This window comes from Prionailurus bengalensis, chromosome D1 (genome assembly GCF_016509475.1).
Source record: "Prionailurus bengalensis isolate Pbe53 chromosome D1, Fcat_Pben_1.1_paternal_pri, whole genome shotgun sequence".
NCBI classification, from domain to species: Eukaryota; Metazoa; Chordata; class Mammalia; order Carnivora; family Felidae; genus Prionailurus; species Prionailurus bengalensis.
Genome location: NC_057346.1, coordinates 29068939 through 29093826, shown reverse-complemented (window position 1 = coordinate 29093826; position 24888 = coordinate 29068939). Strand labels below are relative to the sequence as shown.

The 24888-nt window shown below is 42.1% G+C and overlaps 1 protein-coding gene across 6 annotated transcripts in view; it reads left to right on the top strand.

Moving 5' to 3' along the window:
* Window positions 1-24888, top strand: part of OPCML (opioid binding protein/cell adhesion molecule like) — a 1071706-nt gene that overhangs the window by 1036481 nt on the left and 10337 nt on the right. For 3 of the 6 annotated variants that reach the window (XM_043579850.1, XM_043579853.1, XM_043579847.1), the window contains 4 exons: window positions 12012-12149; window positions 12562-12682; window positions 13159-13310; window positions 14204-14230. In XM_043579850.1, the coding sequence (XP_043435785.1) occupies window positions 12012-12149; window positions 12562-12682; window positions 13159-13310; window positions 14204-14230 (438 nt within the window). The remainder of the gene's footprint in view (window positions 1-12011; window positions 12150-12561; window positions 12683-13158; window positions 13311-14203; window positions 14231-24888) is intronic. The other 3 variants (XM_043579849.1, XM_043579852.1, XM_043579851.1) reach the window with 3 other exon arrangements.

Below are 24888 nucleotides of genomic sequence, written 5' to 3'. Positions count from 1 at the left end.
TGGATTGTCCAGAACTCCTGGCTAATTAGTAGCGGAGTGAAGACCAGAATCTTGACCTCATAGGGTTCCAATAGACCTGGGTTCTCCAGAGAAACAGAATCAATAGGGTAGAGAGAGAGACAGATAAGATTTGTTACAGGAATCAGCTCGTGTGGTTATGGAGATACAAATCCCATAATCTGCTATCTGGGCATCCTTTGCTCAGTCAACTTGATACATAAAATTAACCATCACATGGCCCCTCAGATCTTGGTTCTATTCTGGTGTAGCCATAGATCAATTCTGACAGTGGAGGTGCAAAGGAAATTTAAGTTGTAGTACTGAGTGTTGGGCCTTTCCTACTGCCAATGCCCCTTTCCTTGTTTCTCAGTGTCTGTTTTCTGGTTGAGAAGAGATAGCAAGATGAGCCACATAACTAAGAAGGTATATTTTTAGCAAAGGTAGGGGAGGACAGAAAGCAGAGAGAAGCGTCATTTTCCTGCATTTAGAGTGTACCCTCAGATCCACGAAAATGGGTCTCAAATCATATAAGTGGATGATTAGTTATACCTGTAAGACATTACTCCAACCTACCCATCTAGAGGAGGGAAACAAGAACAGCTACTTGTCAAAATCTGCATGAATAGGATTCTTAGAAGGGAACGAAAAGAATTAATTTCCCCCATTAATACAAGACATTACCCTCAGACACACACAGTCTTTCATAATTGTCAAAACCTCTTTCCTCCTCATCACCGAGCAGCAACAGCACAGTGACAGATGAGAGCCACCTTGAAATTGCATGGTGTCTTTATTATTGTGCCTGCATTTTCAAGACCCCAGATAAAGCTAGGGTGGCATAGGTCAATTCTGCAGTGTGCATGCCTGACTGCAAGAAACTTCTTATGTTTCCATATAGGTCAGTGACCCTGAGTTTCTGGGTTGGAACTTTGCCTATCAACACCATGGTCATAAGATTTCTAGAACTTAAAGAATTATGCAGGATTCCTGGTCATAGACTCTATTGCTAAGTTATGAAAGACTATGAATGACCTTAGAAATCATCTAGAGCAGGTTTTTATTTGATAGGAGATAAATAGTTAAGGCTTGGGGTGCTAAAACACTTACTCAAAGTCACATAGCACATTAGTGGCAATGCTGGGGTTAGATACAGGTCTTCTGATCTCTAATTCAGTAGTTTTCTCCACTTATTCCTGCTCTTGGCAGAGTCATAGAAGACTGTGTGTATGGTGACTTCTATGGGGACTAGGCTAAGAAGGGAAGCCAAGAAGATAGATGTCTTTTGTGAGAGGTCAGGTTAATAAGAGTCCAAGTTGGATGATAAGAGGCAACAGACTTGCCTAGAATAGCACAAGGTGCAGATGTAGAGAGCCCTTGACAAGAAAGTTTCCAAAGGGATCCAACCTCACAATAATGGCTCTTGGCCCCAAAGGCAGAGACATTGCCCATTGAGTGCCCAGTTCCTAATTCTTCCTTTTCAGCTGCTGCTCTGAGTGTGTGAGCAAAGCTATCTCCTGTGAAGCTTCAGAGCTCAGGCCCTCTAATTCTGTGAAGTGTGCAGAATGTCTCCAATGCAGCCAGCATGCCAAGTGTGCTGCTTGGCTTAGTGGGTGTTTTGCCTGGAAGCTAATACAAGGATTTCAAAAATATTAATGAACATTGATAATTAGCATCATTGTCATGTGGCTGTGCTGTTGGGAACTAATACTGGGAGAACATAAAAGGGAGAGAATAAGAGAAGAGGAAGGAGGAGAGAAAGTGAGGAGAGTCAGGCTGCATCAAGGCTTCAAGTGTAGAAACTGGGATACATTCTTCCTCAAAAGAGCATCTCCCCAATAACCTGAAAAGACTCTGGCACTGTGTCCATGAGTTCTCTGGGCCATCCTAACCATTTTAGAAGGTGCAGGTATGGTAGATGACATGCCAGGAATTTGAGCCAGGATCTGTTAAACCCCAGATGGATTTCCATCCTTTGAGCTGCAGTGCTGATCCCCTTGTTGCAGTTGATTTAGTGTCCAAGCAGCTGCTCTAGTCTATAATCCCATGGAAAACTGTAGTTAGCTCATGGGTCTCAAGCTCCAAGGAAAAGAGCACTTGAAGTCATTCTTGACCTTCATCTAGCAGAATCCTACATCTGAGAATGCACAATCTCCTTGGGGACCAAACCACTTCTTATTGACTTTAAAAGTGTGGGTGTTGGGACAGCCCCACAGGCAGAGTAAGGTGCAATCAGCAGCCCAGGCCGATCCTGATGGCAGGACTTTCCATGCCCTGGGAGTACAGTGGCCACATGGATTATCATCCAGAACAGGATACTTTTGAGAGCAGAAGGTGACCATTAATAATTAGGCTTGGAAAACAGGTGTCAACTGACAACTTGTCCCAGACAAACTTAACTATAAGGTCACCCTACTTATAAAAATAACAAAGACGTCCTTGGTGTTGCTATACAAAAAACATTAATCCCCAGGGAAAACAAGCCATGTGCAGTTGGTATTGGAAGGAAAGGTTTAATTCCCCCCAAACCACATAAGGAGCACAGCATTCAGCCGATGTGCTCTGTTATTAGAAATAATTTGAAGAGTTTGGACACAAGCTGAACCCCAATGGATTTTGACCCTCTAGATTTGCTGTGGGCTCAAAAAGCACATTTTTCAAAGCACCCTTAGGTAATTCTGGTGTTGGATACTCACTGACCACACAGTGGCATGGGACATTTCCATACCTCCAACATATTGTTTTCTGGGGCACCAGGGTGGCTCAGTCAGTTAAACATCTGACTCTTGATTTCAGCTCAGGTCATTATCGCATTGTTCATGGGATCGAGCCTATCAAGCTGCACACTGATGGCTCTCTCTCTCTCTCTCTCTCTCAAAATAAATAAATAAACTAACCAAATGAATTATATATATATTGAAACTGGAGCTAGGTAACTCGTCATTCCTGCTTAGGCTAATGCAGGCAAGATCAAATCAAACTTTCTTAAGACGTCTATAAGACATACACAAATGAAACAAGTAGTATCTATTCAGTGCTTTGATTCGTTTTTTTTAATTATTGATTATTTATTTTTTATTTTTTTTAATTTTTTTTTCAACGTTTATTTATTTTTGGGGCAGAGAGAGACAGAGCATGAATGGGCGAGGGGCAGAGAGAGAGGGAGACACAGAATCGGAAACAGGCTCCAGGCTCTGAGCCATCAGCCCAGAGCCCGACACGGGGCTCGAACTCACAGACCGTGAGATCGTGACCTGGCTGAAGTCGGACGCTTAACCGACTGCACCACCCAGGCGCCCCAATTATTTTTTAACGCAGTAGTTTATTTCAACTAAAGTACAGAATTTATTCTCCTTTTAGTTGTTAGTAATGAAATAGCCTTGTTGGTTCAGAGTGCAAATAATGGTAATGAAAGAAGAAACCCTGTAATAAAGAAAAACTTTTCAAATGCCCTTAATGTTTTGTCAATAACTTAGCTGTTTCGGCTGTGCTTTCTAAAAGCAATGATTTTGTTTTCTTCAACCTCTATGTCTTTTTGGTTTGAACTGTTTATATCTGTCTACATTTGGATACTTTGTAGAATATAAATGTTAGCTACTTCTTTAATTAAATAGTCTGCTTTGTTCTCCAAATGGATTTAAGCTTCTGCCCTCAGTCAATTGTTTGCCTCTATGGGAAATCCCGGAGTTTTGCATTCTGTATCCTCATGTTCTCTGTCTTCCTCTCTCACTGTGTGTGTGTGTGTGTGTGTGTGTGTGCCTGCCTGTGTGTGTGTGTGTGTGTGTGTGTTCAACTCCTCTCTTCTTTATCTGTCATGCACTCTGGACTTCCATTGCAAGGCTATGGGCCACATCTTTGCCAGTATGCTGACTCTTGCCATATCATTCACTCAAGACTACTCCCTCTGGGTCAGCAGTATCATCTAGATTATAAAACTCTCATGTCCTGGTTCTCCTTGTGGCTAATGAACCAATCTCAGAAAAGAGACACAAGTAAAACCAAACTAACCACATGTTTTCACTGTACTTTCGACAGGAGCAACTCTTGCCTTGATTCTTTGTGTTAGTAGATCTGGACATTCCCATCCATTTTGGGCTGATGAAGGGCATTCGACACTGTCAGGCCCAACCCTGGCTGCCAGTACCTTGCAGTGTGGCAAGGTCCCATTTGCCAGACTCACTTGCTGGCATTCCAACTGTATGTCTCTCATGGAGGCCAGTGGACAGTCAACAGAAGGCCTGAGCACACTCTGAGTATGCAGAGCCTTATGGACTGCTAGGTCTTGAGTGCATTCTCAGCAGAAGAAGCCTGGGAGCGTATAAGTAGAACTGGCACTTGGTAGATAAAGGCCACAGGAGCCTCCCAGTCTACCAACTAGGGATGTAGTCCCTTGTTGTATGTCAGGGTCCCCTGGACAGTGTTTAGAGGATGCCAGTGATGGCACAATTTAGCCAATATGTAAGCATGGGCACAAAAGTATGTTTTCATAGTGCTCCTTGGTTGATGCTATGTGCCACCTGGGACAAGACCTCTAGGCCCTCCCTCCTAGACCTCATTGCAAAAAGGTTTCTTGACCTGTATTCTCCTGTCCCCACATACCAGACAAAACTCTCCATATCCCCTGTATTTGGCTTTCCTCCTTCTGATAAAGTGCCCATGTACCAGAATTTATCTTTCTGGATAGTCCTATCAGATGAGTCATTTGAGCCCTTCTCTTCTTGTGTCATCCCAGGTGTTCCATCAGAAAAAGGGAAAAATTTAGGAAACTCACCACTGCCAGGGAACTCCTTTGAGCCCCCAGTTCCCCAGAGCATTATTAATGTACTCTTTCCCCCACTAGAAGCTCAGCTGACTTTCCCAGTCACACATTGATCTTGTCATTAGCCAACTTCCTGTCAGCCTCAGGGAAGACAGCCAGCAAGGCAGTCTTGGAGAGGAGCGCACCACCCTTCCCTCAGGCAAGGTCCTGGTGGCCACAGTCTGAGAAAGGTTGTCTGAGCCCAAGACAAAGAGCTTCTGTCACCACCAGCAAGTGAGACATTGACCCAGAGGCTCAGTCTCCAAAACAAAATGACTTTAGCACAATTCAATTTCTTGTATTAATTAAGGGAAAATGAAACCATGGGTTTATCATACTTTTCATTAACTCCAATGCAACAAAGGGATGTATCTGGGAGTTGGGAGCAAGTGAGGATGGAATATACTGCTGTCCATACTCCCTGGTTTAATTAAGGAGGGGTAGTTCAGAGTTGCTTATTGTCAGCAGCATTCTAAAGAGAGTCAGAGTGTCAGGGAACACAGAGATGGTGTAGCAGGCCTGGCAGAGAGAGAGATTAAGTGGAGAGAGATAATTTGGTGAGGGTTCAGATTCCAAACCTTTGGCAATTGGATGTAGAATGAATAGATACTGTGTGTTCATCCTACATGAGATGCATATACAGCTCAAGGGAGTGGAAGGTGTAATCTCATTTTAGTGTGTTCGCAATTTAGAAATGGAACACCTACCTTATCAGAAGCAAGTGCAGGCAATACAAGACTGAGGTCACATGAGCCAAATTGTACCAAGTGCTGAGATTTTACTCCAGTTCCCACTCAAGCATGTTTCTAATGCTTCTGTCATTCAAGAGGAGGCTCTTATGTTGAGAGGTATGTGATTTGAGAATGAGGCCAGGAAATCCCTAGGGAGGGTGAAGAAACCTACTTTCCAGCTTATAGGTTTCCAGAAGACAGTTCCCCCTGTACTTCCTAGGAGGAATAAACCCCTCTTCTAAACTGGTCACTCTTTGTCTCCATGGATGATGGGTGACTAATGTCACTGTTAAAGTTATTTGCTCAGCAGCCCTTGGACCTTGTCAAGCAGGGATAAGTCCATTATCTAGAAGTGAGGCAGCACATCTGATTCTCCATCACCTTCTTAATCTACCTCTGCTTGGGTCAAAGGGTTCTCCTTACCCTTGATTCTCTATTCCAATACAGCCCTTATTCCCAGGTCCAGCATTGGGCCTGTAGCTGAATACCAAAGGCAAGTACTCCTACTACAGTAGTCCAGACACCTTTAGTTCATAGGGAGAAAGGCAAGAACCTGTGTCAGTCTTGGATGCCAAGCCCAGATTGTAGGCCAGCCTGACAGCAGTAAAGCTGGTATTTTGATCTGCTTGTGGCTCACTTTATGTGATTATGTTCTACTGGCCAGGATCCTGGAGAGAGAAATGGATGAGTGACAAGATTGTGGCACATATCATCACATGCACTTCTGATATCTACCTTGCCCTACATACCTCAAGGGCACAGAAGCCACTGGGAGGGAACTACTCCAGACAGTTCTTTTCCTTGACCTTATCTTGCTCCAGACCTCTAGGGTAGGAGTTCCAGAAAATATACAACAAGCCAGCCAACCCACACCTTGTTTGATATACTAAGCGCTCCTTATAGGAGCAAAATCTCAGTTCCTTGCTAACTTGAATGGATACCTAGTTTTGGTGAATGGACAAGAAGCTATTGTCTAATATAGATCAAAAAGCCTAGGTGAGGCCTAAATAGGTCAGAAGCATTCACACAAGCACCTGGACTTTGGATTCCAACTTTCCAAGTTTAGTATTAATAAGGACCATCTATAATAGCCCTTCTTGCTGAGGGAACAGGGAAATCCTTTTCGAGAAATCCTACCATGTGAGCCAGATAGACCCTGGGGTGTCTACACAATTCCCATTCCCAATGGCTTCCTTCTCTTCCTCTTTCTCTTTCTTCTCTTCCTTTCTCAGCCATCTGAGTCCTCTTTCCCTCCTCTGGCTATTCTCTTCATGATGCCATTTTCTCTGTGTCAATACCTCCTTAAATTCTTAGCCCTCCTCCCCCTTCTCATCTCCTCGTATTAATTTCCTCTAAGACACCTGCCCCAGGCATGTGCCACTGTGAGCCATCTCCTGACAGATCTCTTGGCAAAAGCTGTGACAGGTGCTGACATTTAACCTCACAAAGCAGTTTCCCTGGATAGAGCATCAGCTTTCAGCGGCATATGAGGAGGGACACTGGGGTTGGGGCACCCAGAAGGGGACTTTTTAATTATTTCAAAGGGAGAAGCCAGGCAGAGTTTGCCTCAATATGAGGATGCTTGTTTTGGATGGTGTGAATAGTATGGCAATGGAATAGACTTCCCTCTGAAATCATCCTTGGGGATATTTGCACAGGATGGAGAAAGATATTCTGTCAGGGACAATAATCCAAAAAATGGAAGGCTAAAATCTTTGATCCTCCATGGTGTCTCCAACTGAAATTCTAAAGAGTTGTGTGAGGAAAAGAAGGGACGATTAGGCATAGGAATGGTGACTTAGATACAGCTGGCATGGGAGGACAGGATGTGAAGGGAAAAAGAAAGAAGAGGAACAAGGTCAGAATCCTTCCAGATTTTACTCTGGATTTCCCATTTCGTCTCCTCAGAGATGAGGATGATGTTTAAGTTTCTTCCAGCTCTAATAAATTTTTCTGACCCACTGCACCTTACGAGAGGGATCTAAAAATGATTAAGAACACTGAAAACTAAGCTGAGGGACAGAAAAATATACAGTGCTCCAGTTGTGGGCTCATGAGATTATAGACTGCCCAGGGTCAAGGACCTTGTCTTCTACATCATCTCCACCCCACATACAGTGTCTAACCCAGCCCTTCTCTCACAGTACATGCAGGTAAGATAACTGCAGGTGATATCAGGAAAAGCAGATCATGCCAAGGATCCTTCCCTGAAGCAGTTTCTTGGTCTGCCCCTCCGTTTCTAAGATGCCAGACCCTATGCGTGGACATTGTTTGTTCTTTGCCTTCTGTGACTGTGTTAAGTCAGAATACGCGTCTTTGTAGAAGAATCCCCCTTGTGCCCACAGAACCACGGGGCTTGCTTACTCTGTCCCCAGGCACATGCCTTGCATCTAAGGGGCCCTAGTCCAGGGACCTCCCACATCCCATGATAAATGGCCCCATTTGTATTCTTGAAGATCTTAATCTCACTAATACAGTGTATTGACTTCCTTAAAAGTACTCATCTAAGGAAAGAAATAGCCCATTTTTTATTTTTTTAAATATTTATTTATTTTTCAGAGAGAAAGAGAGACAGACTATGAGTAGGGGAGGGGTAGAGAGAGAAAGAGACACAGAATCCGAAGCAGGCTCCAGGCTCTGAGTTTTCAGCACACAGCCCGATATTCGAACCCATGAACCATGAGATCATGACCTGAGCTGAAGTCGGATGCTTAACCAACTGAGCCACCCAGGCATCCCAGAAATAATCCATTTAAAGAAATATATTTCTGCCAATGGCTTAGAATTCACTTACTTTTCCTCCCAATCATGTTATATTGGGATGCCTGAATGCATAGAGCAGGTTGATAATGCTTTTGGGTTATTGGCTTATTAAGAGACATCTCACCATAAAGCAAAACTGTGAAGCAGATTTGGAACTCTCATTTTCATGCATTCTGTCAGAGAAAATATTGTAGCCCTTTAGGCTTTAGTCCTTTAGTTTTTTTCTTTAATCCCTTTTGAAAGTGTCTTCAGAATCTTTCCTGTGGCACCTGGGCCATCTTGCTTGCACCCCCTCTACCTTTCTTTCCTTCCTCCTTCTCCTCCTCCTTCCTCTCTTGTTCCTCCCTCAGGTGTTTCTCCCTGCCCAGTTCCCTTCCTCTGCTTCCACATCAGCAGTTTGTCTTCTTGGCAGCCAGCAAAGAGGATTAAAACATGTGTTGCCTTCTGCCCTTTTCTCTGCAGCATGGAATCAGGATTTTCCATTGCAACCAGAACTGGAGAGGGCAAGGAAAGCATTAAACCCTGCAGTTTCCTAGGTCTCTAGGCATTTAGCAACCTAGATTTGTTCACCTAGTATTCAAAGCAGTAACAAAAATAACATCTCAATCACCTTCAGTGGGCTTGAGATGGGGAGGGATTTCAACATCCTCTTTCCATTTCTTAGCAAAGAAATCCATTCAAGAGAATGAACACTTTGTAGTAAGATCATAAACACTCAGTGAACAGTTTGCTTCAGGGGTCCAGATGCCCGGCTTCAGTACACCTTACTGAGCGCTATACTCCCAAGAGGGTGTCTTTTGAGATGCAGACTCCACAAGAATCCCCTTACTGAGGGGCATTCAGTAAGCTCTGTTGACCAAATGGCCACTTCACAGACCCAGACAGTTAGAAATGTGTGACAAGAGAGAGCTGAGAACAGCACGTGGTGGTGCCTTGTAGCTTCACTGCTCACTGTGTGGGTCCCAGACCTGCAGCATGGAGATACTCAGGCATCTGTTAGAAATGCAGAGTCCCAGGTCCTGCTCTAGACCTATTGATCAGAATCTCTATATTTTTTAGATCCCAGAGGAATTTATATGCAAATTAAAGTCTAAGAAGCACTTACTTTATGGTACAAACTTGACAAAATTCATTTTATCACTTAACGAGGTAGTATTATCATAACGATCCCTATTTTGCACAAAACACTCTCTTCCTTCTTCTTTTTTTTGCTGTCATATAATTGTTCCATAAAAATACCATTACAGATAGTGAAAATACATCCCCACATTCCAAAGGGTGGTTGTGTTGCCCTGTAATTGCTTCATGAAGAATCCAGAATCTGCCCTACTCATACAAATGCAGAGAATTACTCAGGGCCCCAGCACATTGACCTCCACCTTCTTTGAGGTTGGTTATCCCTTCCCTTTGCACAAACCAACACTTCTAAGTTGACTGGCATCCATAAACTTGCCTTATCAGGGACTTTAAGACAGCGCTGTCTGGTGTATACTGTGTAGCATGATATAGATCTATCTCATTCTCTCCAAGGTAAGCAGGTCAGTAACCTTGCCTGAGGCTCCTGCCAGGCCCTACTGCAGGTGGCTCCTTTGGTCAAATGAAGTGGAGTTTAATTACTTGTGGTAAATGCACTGCAGCACATTTTGAAAAAATAATGGCCTGTTAGTAGTACCAAGGCAGACTTTCAATTCTGCCATATTTATTCACTGCAGAAAAGGTACAGTGCATTTGGGAAGTTGTTTTGGTGTGATATCATTGTTGTTTGATCCTTTAAAATACTTAGATTGGTCCACCAACATAATTTCAATAAGTGAGGCAATTTTTGTCTTTATAGACTTCCTGAAATAAGTGATCTCAGAATCTTCTTCAACTGTGAGATTCTGTTAACCCTAAGAGAAATAAGAGGGAAAAAAAGATGGGAAGATGTTTATATCCCTCCAATAAATCTTGAGGAATTAGTATATGAATTAGCGTGAATGACCAAATGTCTGCTGTGGTACAGGGCTTGTGACCAGCACCACTACCTTGGGATCCTGGTAAATAGGGCCCTACGACCCTATTTCTCCCATTCAGGGTGCGTTTCCAACCTCTACCCTCAGCCATTCTTCACGTGGGTTTAACTAGATTCCCCAAGATTCCCACACTTATGCCTGTGGGCTTGTACTGGGACCCAATCAACAGTTCCTGGTTCTAGGAGGGTGGCAAAGGATTGCTCCTGCTGGAAGGCCAACATTTCTTTCATGTAATTACATGATATTGGGCTACCAGAATTGGTGACTGCAATTGTTTATATATAGAGGGTCCCCTTGAAAAATATTTTGCCAGGGGCCCCACACCTTCTTGGGATATACTTGGTAGCTAATGGAAGAGCCTGGGTGTTTGGGACTTAGGGTGGGAAGAGGAGGCAATGAAGGCCACATGAGGTGAAAAGCAAGTGGTCTGGGGAAATGGGCAGGGTGGGGGAAAACTCCCCAAGGCTTAGACTTGAATCAAAATCAGGTTGTTAAAGCACCTGTCTCTCTACCCACTGCCCATCACCCTACCCCTCAACTTCCTGCTGTTTCACATCCATAGTGGACCTAAACTTAGTTGATGGAGCATCCATTGGATAGGAATATGTTTATATGTGTGTTTGAGGAAAATTATAATGAGTTGTTATCTTCCTAAAACTGTTTTCACTCTAATGTCTGGAGCACAAAAAGGAATCAGGCAACAGGCAGAAAAGAAATGCAAATGGCTGTACTTCCTCCCTGGCCTTTGTGTTGGCTGGGTTTTCATGGGAGCCTAGTGCTTTGACAGAACTGAAAACATTTGAATTTCAAGGCAGAGGGTCTGTTCTATTTGTGCTGAACCACAGGGATGGGAATAAGGGACAAGACAGAGGGACCAGATTTTTGTAAGACATGTAATGGCTGTAAACAATATACATTTTACAAATGCACAATATTTTGTATCATGAATTCCAATCTTCACAAGTGCCTAGGAATAAAGCCTCCAGAATGTCTCACAAAGTCAGGTACTAAATCCATAAGGCTGTTCCAGTAACTCTGGATCCACCATTTGAGGCCACCACTGTTATTTTATGTTGGCAAACATTTATTGAGCACATCCTGCAAAACAGTCACAGAGTACTTCTGTATTCACTCTTTCTCCAATTTTTCTTCTCTAGTACAATTTGAAAACAAATCAACTGCTTTACATCTGTCTATATTAAAATATTAATTTATTTTGCATATTTATTCTACAAGTAGTTAGTATTTTGTGCTCTGTCTCCAAGGGAATTTCTACATAATAAAAAATTAAGATGCCCACACTGACATACCCTAAAGTTATCCTTACATTTTTATTATGTTATTAATCATAACAATTCTCTTTAAAATATCAAAGTTTACTAGTGTGTTGGGCATTTCACGTGTATTCTCTTAGTTAATCCTCATAATAATCATATAGGAAAAACAATGAAAACCTCTTCTTTTCAAATGGTCTAAAAAGTTAAAGTGACTTGGACAAAAACACATTGACGCAAGACTCAAGCAGAGAATTTCTTTCTTCAAATGCCATACTATTTGGTCAACATGGTGTCTTATAATCTTTGACTCGATGTTCAAAACCCATTATTACAGCTTTTTGTATTCCTTTCCTTACAAGCTCAAGATATGAATATGGTTCTGTCCCTGGTTTCACAGTTTCTTGATTGTTTCTGTTTCTTTCTTTCCTCCCAGAAGGCCAGGGCTTTGTGAGTGAGGATGAATACCTGGAAATCTCTGACATCAAACGTGACCAGTCTGGGGAGTATGAATGCAGCGCCTTGAATGATGTTGCCGCACCTGATGTGCGGAAAGTAAAAATCACTGTAAACTGTGAGTTGACCCATTGTCAGGAGGTTTCAGAGGAAAAAATAATATAGGTATTAAGAGCACAAGTTGGTCATGACAGTGCCATTTTCTGATAGTTCCAAATTGTTTCCAACAGGAAAATACTTTCTCAGATTGTTTTGCACCATGAGTGTCCCCATTGCCATTTTGCCCCTGGAGTCTACCTGTGCCTGTCAGAACTTTTAGCTAATGGGGAGAATTGTTTACTTTGAATTGATTTCAAGGCTTAAGAAGATGCTGGGGTAAATGCAATATCTTTAAGCAAGAATTATTTTCCTAAAATAAAGGGTTATTTAACTGGGAAGGTAGGGTGTCACAAGAAATCCATTTGCATAACAGGTGACTAAATTTCCCTTTCATTTGTTTCATGAAATCACTCTGCATTTTCCTTCCACAGACCCTCCCTATATCTCAAAAGCCAAGAACACTGGTGTCTCTGTTGGTCAGAAGGGTATCTTGAGTTGTGAAGCCTCTGCAGTGCCTATGGCTGAATTCCAGTGGTTCAAGGAAGATACCAGGTACCCTGAAAATGGAAATAGGGCATATCTGATGCAGAGCCAATGGATCATTCCCCACATGGAAAGAGAATGATAAAGGAGAACGATATGGCAAAACCAAAATGCGTTAGTCCCCTTTATAACAGTGTCTCCTTTTAGAACCAGGAATGAAAAAATAGAGGAAGCTGGAAAGTGGGAAAATGAATTGACCTCATTTCACAACCTGAGATTAGTTGTAGACATGGCAGCCATCAATGACTAGACACCAGTAAATTTCACCTTTGAAGCATGAATATTCTCTCTTTTTTCCTCCTGTGGAGGCTGTGGTACTTATGTTTTGAATTAGAGACACTGGGTCAGTTAGAGGAAAGGTGTCTGTGAGGAGGGGAGCATCCTTATAAGATCCATCTCTGGTATCTATCACTTTCCCCTGCTTCTCTGTTTGCTGTTTCACTCTATCTGTAGAACCAGACCAGCAATACCTTCTCTTATTGCAGGCTAGCCACCGGCCTGGGCGGCGTGAGGATTGAGAACAAAGGCCACATATCCACTCTGACTTTCTTCAATGTTTCAGAAAAGGATTATGGAAACTATACTTGTGTGGCCACAAACAAGCTTGGGAACACCAATGCCAGCATCACACTGTATGGTGAGTGCAGGAAGCCTGGGTGCAGTGGGATCGGGGCATGTAGAGGGAGAAAGGCTGGATTTGCTTGGCCTATGTTCATCCATACTGTTCAACCCACCACCCTTAGATATGAAATGCTTCTCCCTGTCATTCTCCTAAGCATGAACAGTGATGTTTGCAAGGTAATTAATATTTCATGGTCTACTGAAAGGCAAGGTTTGCACCTCACAAAAGGAGTAAACCCAATTCTGAACCAAGTTGAATGGTGGTTGCCATAAAGAGGATAGAACCAGGGAACAGTTTGATTGCAGTATCTAAAGGTCTGAGGGGGTAAGTTAGATATAATTTTAAGATACCTTATATAGTAAGAGTCTATAATTCTGGGGGTTATATTTATGGATTTGAACTAAGTCAACTGCAGCCATCATGATTCTCATATCGATTGTCATGTCATGTTCTCACTCACTGAGTGGACAGAGCAGTAGTCTGTGTCTTCATCACGATGGCTGCTCTGTCCAAAGCTGGAGCATCAAAACCTTCCCTGAAGGTCTTTTCCTCCCATATAAATGGAGAGGTCTCCAGAGTCCTGACTGGCTCCCTTAGAAGCCCTCATTTCTCTCTCATCCAGCCTTCCCACATTGTTGTGTCCATCTCTGTGTGTAGCATTTCACACCATGGGCCAGGGCCAGGTTGTTGTGATATTTCGTGTGTGTATGTATTCATTTATTCGCTGAGATTTGGTTACAGGTGAGTGGGATGAAAAGGTATTCATCTTTCCATGTGTACCTCAGACCCTGAACAAGCTTTCAGCACTGACATTAACTAAACTTTGTCCACCAACCATCTGAAATGTGTGATCTATGTCTTTTGTTTTCTCTCTGCATTGTGTGTGCATTGTGCTGTGTGTGTCTTAGAAATAAGCCCCTCATCAGCAGTGGCAGGTGGGTACAGCATGTTCCTTCCTTCCTCTGCCTGCCTGAATGCCTATGCTTTTGAATATAAGCCTACTTTAAAGATAGGCTTGCCTGCTCGACCTCCCTGACTTATTTACCCTTAGTAGATAGATTTCAGGGAGTTTGGTTTGCACAATTTAGGTAACAAGCATGTAGAATATGATGGCTTTCACATAAACACTCACATTATTATACATTTTTGGGGAAGAGGTTCCCCCCAAAATCAATACACTTTGACTTGGTGGCCTGTAAAATAAATGAATACTCTGCTATTTCTGCACATAGCAGCACCAAGAGGAATGCAACCAAGAGACCAAATGGATTATCAAATGATTATCTTCATGGGGAAGTCACCCTACTATGAATATTTTATTCTTTTAGATCAAGGCAAAAGGGGAAAATGATTTAATTCTATAAACTTCATTTTAAAATAGAAATATTTGGGGGTCATTATTCATAATAATAGTAAGAATATTTACCATTTAGCAAATATTTACTGGTTTCTATGCATTATGTTAGCCAGTACTGTGCAACATAGGTTACTAAGTCCATTTTAAAGACGAGTAAAAGGAAGACCAATGAGGTTAATTAACACTGAGGTACACATACCAGTGAGTAGGTACTGGATGAAACCCAGAAGTGGATGCTCCTTCAGATCCTGGGTAAATAGCATTCAATGAACACATGCACACACTCACAACGATGCAGCAGTACGTGCTCATCTGTGCTTCCAGAGGCAATAGCCTTACAGCCCTATTTCCCTATGCTCAATCTCAATCACAAAGAAAGTGGTGACATTTAAATTTTTCAGTCCTGGAATCAGCTCTGTAACTGTCACTTTTTATAGCTCTGGATCTAGGACAATTACAGGCCACCAGCACTGCCCACACTTTAATGTCTATGAATGTCCACGTCTTGGTCTTGATTAAACGGAGGGGAAATGGTGGGATGGGTGTGATGCTCTGCTCCTCAGCCTACCATGACCCCCTCAGAAAGGTCATGAGGGGTAATGAATATGACCAAGAGAGGGAACCTAGGACTGACAACTGAATAATCTAGGTTCTTGCACCTCCCAACCACTAATGAAAGAGGTGTGTCATAGCAGATAACAGCAATGTATCTTAAGACTGTATCACCATGCCAGGGCTGCCATAACAAAATATCGTAAACAATATAAATGTATTTCCTCCCAGTTCTGGAGGCCAGGAGCCCAAGATAAGCCAGGAAGACCTATCATCTGGTTTTGATGAGGGCTCCCTTCCTGGCTTATAGATGACCACTTTGTCCTCACATGGCATTTTTTCTGAGTGTGTGTGGTGTGTGGAGAGATACAGGCAGAGATGGCAATGGAGGGGGTGAGGGAGAAAGAGAGGACTCTCTCATATGCCTTCTTACTAGGGCACTAATGCTATTGAATTAGGGCTCTAACATTATAACCTCAGTTAACTTTAATTACTTCCTTATAGGATCCATCTCCAAATACACATTAGGGGGTTAGGTCTTCAACATATGAATGTAGGGGAGATACAATGCATTCCATAGAGAAGACCTAGCTTCCATCTCCCAATTCAGCAGGCCACCTGACAGCTACTTAACCTTGCTTATCTTATTTTCCTCAGATGTGCTATCAGTACCTTCCTTTAGAAAGCTGGTGGGAGGACTGTATAACATCTTATAGACAGAAAGCCCCACAGATGCTATGTTTAGATGTGTGACTTAGACAACACACAAAGTCTACAGGCCTCAGTTTACAAAGCTAAAACTGGGATGATGTTTCCAGGCCTGCTGACTGTCATTGGGAATTGTCAATAAGACAATGTTCATCATGGAGGCATAACAATATGAAACAGCTGAACAATATGAAACAAAAGTATTTTTCAACACTTTGTGACACAGCCCATCTTCTCACTGCTTCCCTTGGTATGGCTGCCAATATTGTTGCTCAACTAGACTGTATGTTCCTTTCTTCTGAAGTCTCTTGTGCCCTTTACTACAGCAGTACTAATCCCCAGGATCCTCCCAGCCTGCTTCACCTGGTTAGTACTCACTCACCTAGGATCCCTTCCTGAGGAAGTCTTCCCTGAGTAGGTCAGTGCTCCATTGCACACTTTCTCATACAATGCTTCTGGAGGTTGCTCTCACCACAGTGCTTTCCCTAGCATTCGTCCAGTAAGTATTTGCCAGTATCTGCCACAAGTCAGGTGCTGTTCTCAGTGATGAGGACACAGGGCTGTGCCATGGCTACAATCCTTTTCTCTGTAGACTTCACTTGCTAGTTGCAATTTTACTTCTGCTTCATTTATGTAGTTTAAAATCTTCCCTCCCTTTTAGCCTGTATGCTCCATAAATGTAGGGACAATGTCTGGTTGGATCCTTAGAACCTAGCACAGAGCTCCATACACATTTGTGGGTAAGGAAAGTCTTGTTGAATGAATGGATAAACAGAGATTGGACGGTTGCATTGATGATGCCAGCAGCAGAAATTCAGCTGTTCAGGAATGAAATGTAGAAAAATGCAATAGGTCAGTAGTCTCAGATCCTCTCTGAGGCCAGGCTCTGCTGCTCACCAGCTGAAGGGCTCTGGGAAAGTCAATCTCCATGTAACTTATTTTTCTCCTCAGTGAAAGCATTTTAGAAAATATGTCCTGTAATTATCTGACACTATGCCTGAGTGGAAATAACTTGACACAAGATCAGAGTGACATTGTCCAGCTGACTAGCCTTTCTGTGGGCCACGGGTGTTCCTTCTAGGCCTCAGTATTCCCATAATTGTGTCTAATTAGTGTTACCAATGATTTACTATGTGCAGAGCCACTAAACTAAGTGTTCTAAATAGGTTTTTTTTTTTAGTTTTTTTTTTAGTTTTTTTTTTTTTTTTTTTTTTGACAGCAAGAGAGTGAGAGAGTGGAGGTGGGCAGAGAGAGGGAGAGAGAGAATCCCAAGCAGGCTCCATGCCTGCCATCAGCACAGAGCCTGACATGGGGCTTGAACTCATGAACGGTGAGATCATGATCTGAACCAAGATCAAGAGTCAGATGCTTAACTGACTGAGCCACCCAGGCACCCCTGTTCTACATGTTTTATCTCATTTAATGACTCTAGGAATTAAGTACTATATCCTGATTTTACAGAGGATGAAACTGAGAGATTAGGCAGCTTACTTACTCATACTATTTTACAAATGTTTGAGCTGAGATTAAAGCCTATGTACTCTTGTTCTAGTATCTGAACTCTTTTTACTGCTTTGATACAACTCACCATACTTGGCAACTCATCATGGACATTGGTAGACGACTTTCCAGATAGAAACCCATATCAACAATTAGCCTATGTGTGTCTGTTACCTATACCAGCATCTCCACTCATCCATCTAAATCTGATCCCATTCTTCAGTAAACATAAGGGTGCATATATCTTTTTGAAAAAGTGTTTTCATTTTCTTTGGGTACATACCCAATAGTGGAATTACCAGATCATATGGTAATTATATTTTTAATTTTTTGAGGAACCTCCTTACTGATTTGCACAGTGATTGCACCCCGTTTGCATCCCCCCAACAGTGCATGAGGGTTCCTTAAAATAATTTTAAAAATTCAAAAAAAAATTTGATTGCATTCTCTTAAAAGACATTTTTTACATTTATAACCCATATACTCATACTTCCCAAATACACACGCCTCCACATTCTCAGGCATGCAGCAGTGTTTGGCCTCAAAGAATGTAGGATTGTTTTTGGAGACCCTTTTGACTCTGCACTGTGACCCCATCACAACACATACTCAGAACAGGGCTCTCACACAAACATACCTTTATCTATTTCCTACCTGCATGCGAAGAACAAGGGAAAATGGGATGAAAGCAGTTTCAAAAGAACACATAAGACAAAGCTTGTGAGACAGTAGATTGGGGAGTGGGGTGAGGCAGGACACGATGGGGCAGACTGTGAGAGCCAACATAGGTGGGTGGGCGACGCACAGAGACAGATCAGTGGATGGCACCCACATGAGGTGATTCTTCCCTCCACACCAGCTGCTGCCCTTCAAAAGCCACACTGATGAGATAGGTCAGGCAGGCAGAGTACAACTCACAGTGGCATTTTAGACTGCCTGGAAGTTTCTTAGTGTGGGGCAATGGCAGGTACTAGAAAGACCACAGAACGTTGAGAGACCAGGAACAAGAAAAACAGAGTTCTGGTCCCGACCCTGGTTCAGACAAACTGATGCTCTCTGTTCTCTGGTTGTCTCTGAAATGTAAGAACAGAACAAGATGGACTCTCAGCTGACTGCCAGCTAAGTGTTCTAAAGTTAAGAAACAATGGGGAAATAGTATTAAAGGCAGGTCTCCAAAACTTATCATTCACAACCTTGGAAATGGAAGCAATCAAAATGCTTTTTTAATGGAAAAGCAACCTGCTCTAAATATAAGTAAGTTTTATTGAGTGGATGCAGCTATTTGCAGGCCCACCTGGAGGGCTGGCACCTTGAAGTCTTGCCAGGCCTGCAGCAGCAGAGAGATGGCCAAGCTCAGCCTGCTGGCCCCAGCTCTGCCCCTCCAGGAAGCGACTCACTTCTCTCAACTTGCCAACCCACTTTGCCTCCACTGAGTCCTGAGCCAGAGAGGCCCCATCCCCCTGTCTTTAAAGAGTAAAGAGGGAAGATACTGAACTTGATTACACCCAGCACTGCAGAGAGTGTGATGCGCTTAATGAGCCATATAAACGCCTGGATTACTGGAGCTGGCAGGGGAGAGGGACAGAGAGCGCATACAATGCCAGAAAGGATGGGGGGGGGTGCTGCAGAGAGAAAAACAGATTTCTCACATTTTATCTGTGAAATCGTAGTGACACAAATTAGTTTCATTAAGAGTTAAGTATCAGGAATAGGGACAACTGATAGGAATCTTGCCATTGCAAATGAAAATGGCAAAATATTCCAGTTAAGGCAACATCTGGGCTCTGGATTTTTTCCTCAGGCAATGCCTCAGCCCCCCTCAGAGCAGCCAGGACTCCAGCTTACCTCAGTGGCCCCTGGAAGCCATGAGGACAAATCTATATTTTCTTTTGCTAATGGCCATTCCTCCAGAATAAATATATATATCAGGTTGGCTCTTCAAACTGGATTTTCTACAACTACAGGAAGCACCAGCCAATGACTCTCAGCCTCCACCCTTTGATGATTGCCCCATCCACTGTGCACCCCACCGGTACCTGTAGGCAGAGCCTCAGAGCCCCTGCTCACCCCACACCAACACCCTCCTGCCTCTACCGGCCTTCTCCACTCCTTTATTAGGGTGTGCTAAGAAGCACACCTTGCCCCCACGTGCCTCCATAGGAGATCTGGGGAATGGGCATGAGGAGTCTGGGGATTGTCTTTAGTGTGCCCTCTGTGTACCATCCTATATCTTCTTTGGCCTTTTCCTCCAGACCTCTGACAGGGAGATTCCTTGTTCCCTTCTCCACCTCTTCCAGCACCATCACACCTCAGTCTTCCATGTTCTGTCTCCCTCCTAAACCCAGCTGAATCTCAGCTCCAGACTTCCTGTTGATCCCCAGCACCCAGTCCTGGTTTCTGTGATACACCTGGGTAGTGTGTTTCTTACCTTTCTGGATTGCTCTGCTCCTGACCCCTCCTCCACCTGCCCCATGAGTCTGTCCAGGGAGCATATCATTGCAGTGGGAGGAGAAGGGATCTTCTATGTCTTCAGACATCTTACAAAGCAATATCGTAGCCTTCATTGCACTTGCTTTGGGTGCTTTAAAAATGCAGATTCATGGGTCTTCCCGCAGACTCATTTTATCAAAGTCTCCAGGGAAGGTCCTGAGAATGTGCTTTTAAAGCAAGCACTCCAAGGGAATCTTTTGCACACTGAAGACTGATGGTCTCTGACAATAGTCTGATAACTACGAAATTTGTATCTTTATAACTTTCCTTAATTCTGAGCTACAAACCACTCTCCGTACTTGTATGCACCATGGGAATCACAAATTCAATCTTTCTCAGACATGCCTCTCACTCAATTGTATACCTTGTCTTCTCACCTACACACTTTCACTAGAATCTGTCTGGTGGTTCTGACTTCTTCCTCTCCCTTATGTTTACACCTGGTACCAACTTGCAAGTGGGCCATGGCTCTTCTTCTGGACTGTGGGCTCACCATTCCATTCTCACTTACACTGGGGTGTGTGTCTTCCCTGAAGAGTCATGCTATTCTCTTACCAATTCCTGCGTGTTTGGTGAGCCCTTTGCCACTGTGGGGCCAAGTGACATTTCCAAAACTTAAACTGCATCTGTTTATGTCCTGATGAAAATTGCCTACAAGGAAAGAATGGCCTTGGCGTTTGTTCTTGCTGTAGGATCCACCCACCCTTATACTTCACGCTCTCCTACTTCCTTGTATGCACCCATCATGCTAGACCACCTGTGTCAGAATGCCGATCCTATTACATATATAAGACTTGGACCATGCTTCTTCATCTCTTCTCATCCATCAATCCATTTGGATTTAGTTACAAAGAGGAACAAAGTCCACAACTCCATACAAACAAGTAAATAGACAGTTACAGTAGAATAATAGAATATACTAAATGAAAAGGCTACTAACTATTGAGTGTCAGCCAGACATGTATTAAAGAGCTAAGAACACTTTGAGGTAGGTACTGTTATTATTCTCACTTCAAAGAAGAAGAGAACAGAGCTCAGAGAATTCAGGTGATTGGACCAAATTCTCACAGACAGGAATTCTACCACAGGAGGAAGTGGAAAGACCAGGTTTTGCATCCAGGTCTGTCTGATCTTAATCTCATGTTTCTTTCTAAACTATACATATATTATGTCTTCCAGGATGCTATAGGGTCACAGGTGGAAGCTTTTGCCCTCTTCTCTGATAAAACTGCACTTCTCCTTTAAGATTGTACTCAATGTTACCCCATTCATAAAGTGTTTCTGAGCCCCATTGAAGAATCACTTTTCTCTTGGGATTTCAGAGCAGCTTACACTTAGGCTTATATCTTGTGTGTATTTTTTTTTCTGCACTTACAGGATGCAGCACTGTATCTTGCAATGTTTTTTCCCCAGTAAACATTTGTCAAATTAACAAAACTTCCAGTCAAAGGGGGGAACCAATGGTAGTCTGAAACTCAAACAGTGTGAAACTCAAATAGCCAAAGAAAAGCCTAATACACAAAAGGACTTGTGGTCTTCTCCTTCCAGGGAAGTCAAATTATTATTTCTCTGACACTCTCCACTTGCATTCCAGCTTCCATATATCCTATTTGGAATTTGGGTATCCCTCCCAACCCTGGGTCTTCTTTCTGAGAGAGACTCTATTAAACATTGCAATTCACCATTTAGGAAGATGTTCATCAAGTGACTTCTTCTTGCAAAGACATCTAAAGCTGTACATATTTGTCCATTTCCTGTTGATAATAATGTATATGATTTTTATTTTTCAAATCCACAATTTAAATCCAGGTGGGAGGGAATGAGTCAGAGAGAAATACCAATTGCTTTTGGCTGATGACAGCAGCGTAATCATTTGTATTTTCCAACCTGCAAAATGTCAACATATTAGAAAAAAAAATGCAGACATTTCACATTTCATTCCTGATGAGGTTCCTTGTTCCCTCACACCCCACCCTCCTCTATCTGAATCATTGACATCTGGCTATTAGCCTAAGCATTTAGAACATAACACTGAGCATTCAGGGTGTGCTGATGTCAGCACACACACAAGAGCTTGTGGTTCAGCATAGACCAAAGTCTTGTCTCTTTCAAGTTTGTGATGAGCTGACAGATTGGAATTAACTTCTGATATTAACTTCTTTAGCTCTTGTCTTTGTGGTAAATACAAAACAGGGAATGCTAAAGAGAACAAAACAAAGATGGCTGCCTTTTTTGGCCTCTTTATCCACAAGTCTTCACTCTGTAAAGCCCAGTTAATCTTCCTTGTAAAACAACATAGTGCCATGTTTTCCACTGTAATTAAAGACAATGGAGGAAAAGTTCTCTTTGAAGGGGAATGAGGTGCCTTCATCAGCCAGCACTGCTGAAAATAGGTTCCTGTTTCACCAACAAGTGTAACACATGCATCCTCTAATTAGATTTCCTTGCTCCTCTTTTAATCACCAAGAACATCATTATCCTTTTGGTTCCTCATTAGGAAGGTCACCTAGTTCATATTCATACTTATAAAACCCATCCAAATTTCAGAACAAAACTGTATCTTCTTAGACTTCAGATACTTCATTGATCTCATTGTGCTATCACCAAGTTCAACTTGCCTGTGGTTTTTTTTTTCCTTTCTTTTCTTTTTTAATGTGATCACCCTACCATCTGCTATTTTAGTAGAATTACAGAGATACACTGTAATGTTGCTGAAGAACCATGCCATATTTTCATGGCAATCATGGAAAGGAAAAAAAATAACAGTGACACCTTTGAATACCTTTATTGCCATTTTTAAGCTTCAAAATCTCTTGCAAGGCAAGATCTCATCAGTAAGCTTAAATATATTTGAGGGGAGCTTTGTGCTGAGTTTGGGTACTTTGATTTTCAAAACCTGCTCCTCCAGAGGGTTATCATCCACCGCTTGAATGCGGCAGCAATGTCTTTCTTCCAGAGCAGCTAGCTAGGCCTGTAGTCTGACTCTAGGTGAAGCCCTCAACCAAATTTGCTTTTTAAAAATCTAATATTTAATATTGAAAAGTTAACCACCCTCTCAAAAGTGGACTTTATTTTATTTATTTGTTTGTTTGTCTATTTCTTTATATCCTTCTCTGCTGAGCTTCACATCTGGCCATAAAATCTTCCCTCTGGCCCAGAGGGCACATGTCAATTGACCTCCATGCCATTTACCATTTCTTGAATTTATCTCTTGTTCATTTATGTGCTCTGTCTCTTCTTTCTATATTCTGAAGACTAAAGAATTTTTGTCTGCATATCTAGCCCCAAGGTATTTTGTAGTTGTCATTGTTGCCATTCATAGTTTGGTTTGTGGCTTTGCATTATCATTAAAGCTTTTATTTTAACAACAGTTAGCATTGAAAGGGTGGAGAAAGGACTGGATCAGGGGAAAGGGCAAAAATCGACGTTCTCACTTCCAATTTATGCCTGAAAAATATTTAATTAAACCTGATATTTGTATTAACCATTCTAATTGAACTGAGTCATTGTTAACCATAAAAATGATTCCTTAAATGTGCCAGTTGCCCAGAGGGAGTTGGGCCTCTAAATACACTTGCTTCTCTAGGAAGCTTTAATCTATGATTTGTAGCCACTTCAGGTCTTTTAAGGAGAGACCAGGTCACTTGCTTGCTCACCATAGCCAAATTTGCTTTCAGCTGGTGTTTGACAGTTATCCTTGACAACCTAGGATTCCACAAGGTCTCTTTATTTGAAGCAGGATCCCCATAAAAGATCCTATTTTAAGGATCAGCTGTTACTGTCCTGGTTTTAATTCACCTCATATTTATTCATCCTTTACTTCAGTGATCTTATACATCATCTTTATTTATTTTTTTTTTTAGAGTACGTAATTAGTTTATTTAAATTCAAGTAGTTAACATACATTGTAATATTGGTTTCAGGAGTAGAACCCAGTGATTCATCACTTACATATAATACCCAGTGCTCATCCCAACAAGTGCCCTCCTTAGTATACATCACTCATTTATCCCATCCCCCAACGCAATATCTCTCCAGCAACCCTCAGTTTGTTCTCTGTATTTTAGAGTCTCTTATGGTTTGTCTCTCTCTCTGCTTTAATCTGATTTTCCTTCCCTTCCCTATGTTCATCTGTTTTGTTTCTTAAACTCCACATAGAAGTGAAATCATATAATATTTTTCTTTCTCTGACTTATTTCGCTTAGCATAATACACCCTAGTTTCATCTACATTGTTACAAATGACAAGATTTAATTTTTTGATAGCTGAGTAATATTCCATATATATTATATTCCATATATATTATATTCCATATGTATACATATATGTATATGTATGTATATGTATAATATATATATATATATACACAAAACCACTCTTATCCATTCTATACATTTAAAAAAAATGTTTTAGAGAAGTTGATTTTCTTGTCCAAAGTCATCCTGCTAGTGAGTACCAGCGTCAGAATTCAAATTCAGTTCTCTCTGACTATTGAATTAAATTCTCTTAATACTCCAACAGGAAGGGTATTATTGAGATGAAAGCAATTTTGGTTATTTGTTCCAAATGACTTTCTACTCAGAATCTGGGAGGATTTAAAAATTTTCCTTCCTTCCTTCATTCCTTCCTTCTTTCCTTTTTTCCTCTTCCTTCTTTTTTTCCCTTTTTCAATTGTTTGTTGACCGATTTAGACTGGTAGAAAGGATATTCCAGGTCCTATTAAAGTATAAGCTTTGTCAAAGCACAGACTCTGTCTGCCTTTCTCTCTGAAAACAGAGACTGGCTCACATCAGCCTCCAACCAATACTTGCTGAGTGAATGGCAGTGGCTTTCTGAGGCTAGTGTGGGGTCCCTTACTCTTGCAAGGCTGATCCTTTGCCTTTGGACCATGCATGGAACTTGGCTTTGGACTTCTCCTATCATTCTGCTCTATGTCCCATATCTTTCCATGGTCCTCATGGTCAATGGCCTCTCTCAGCAACAAAC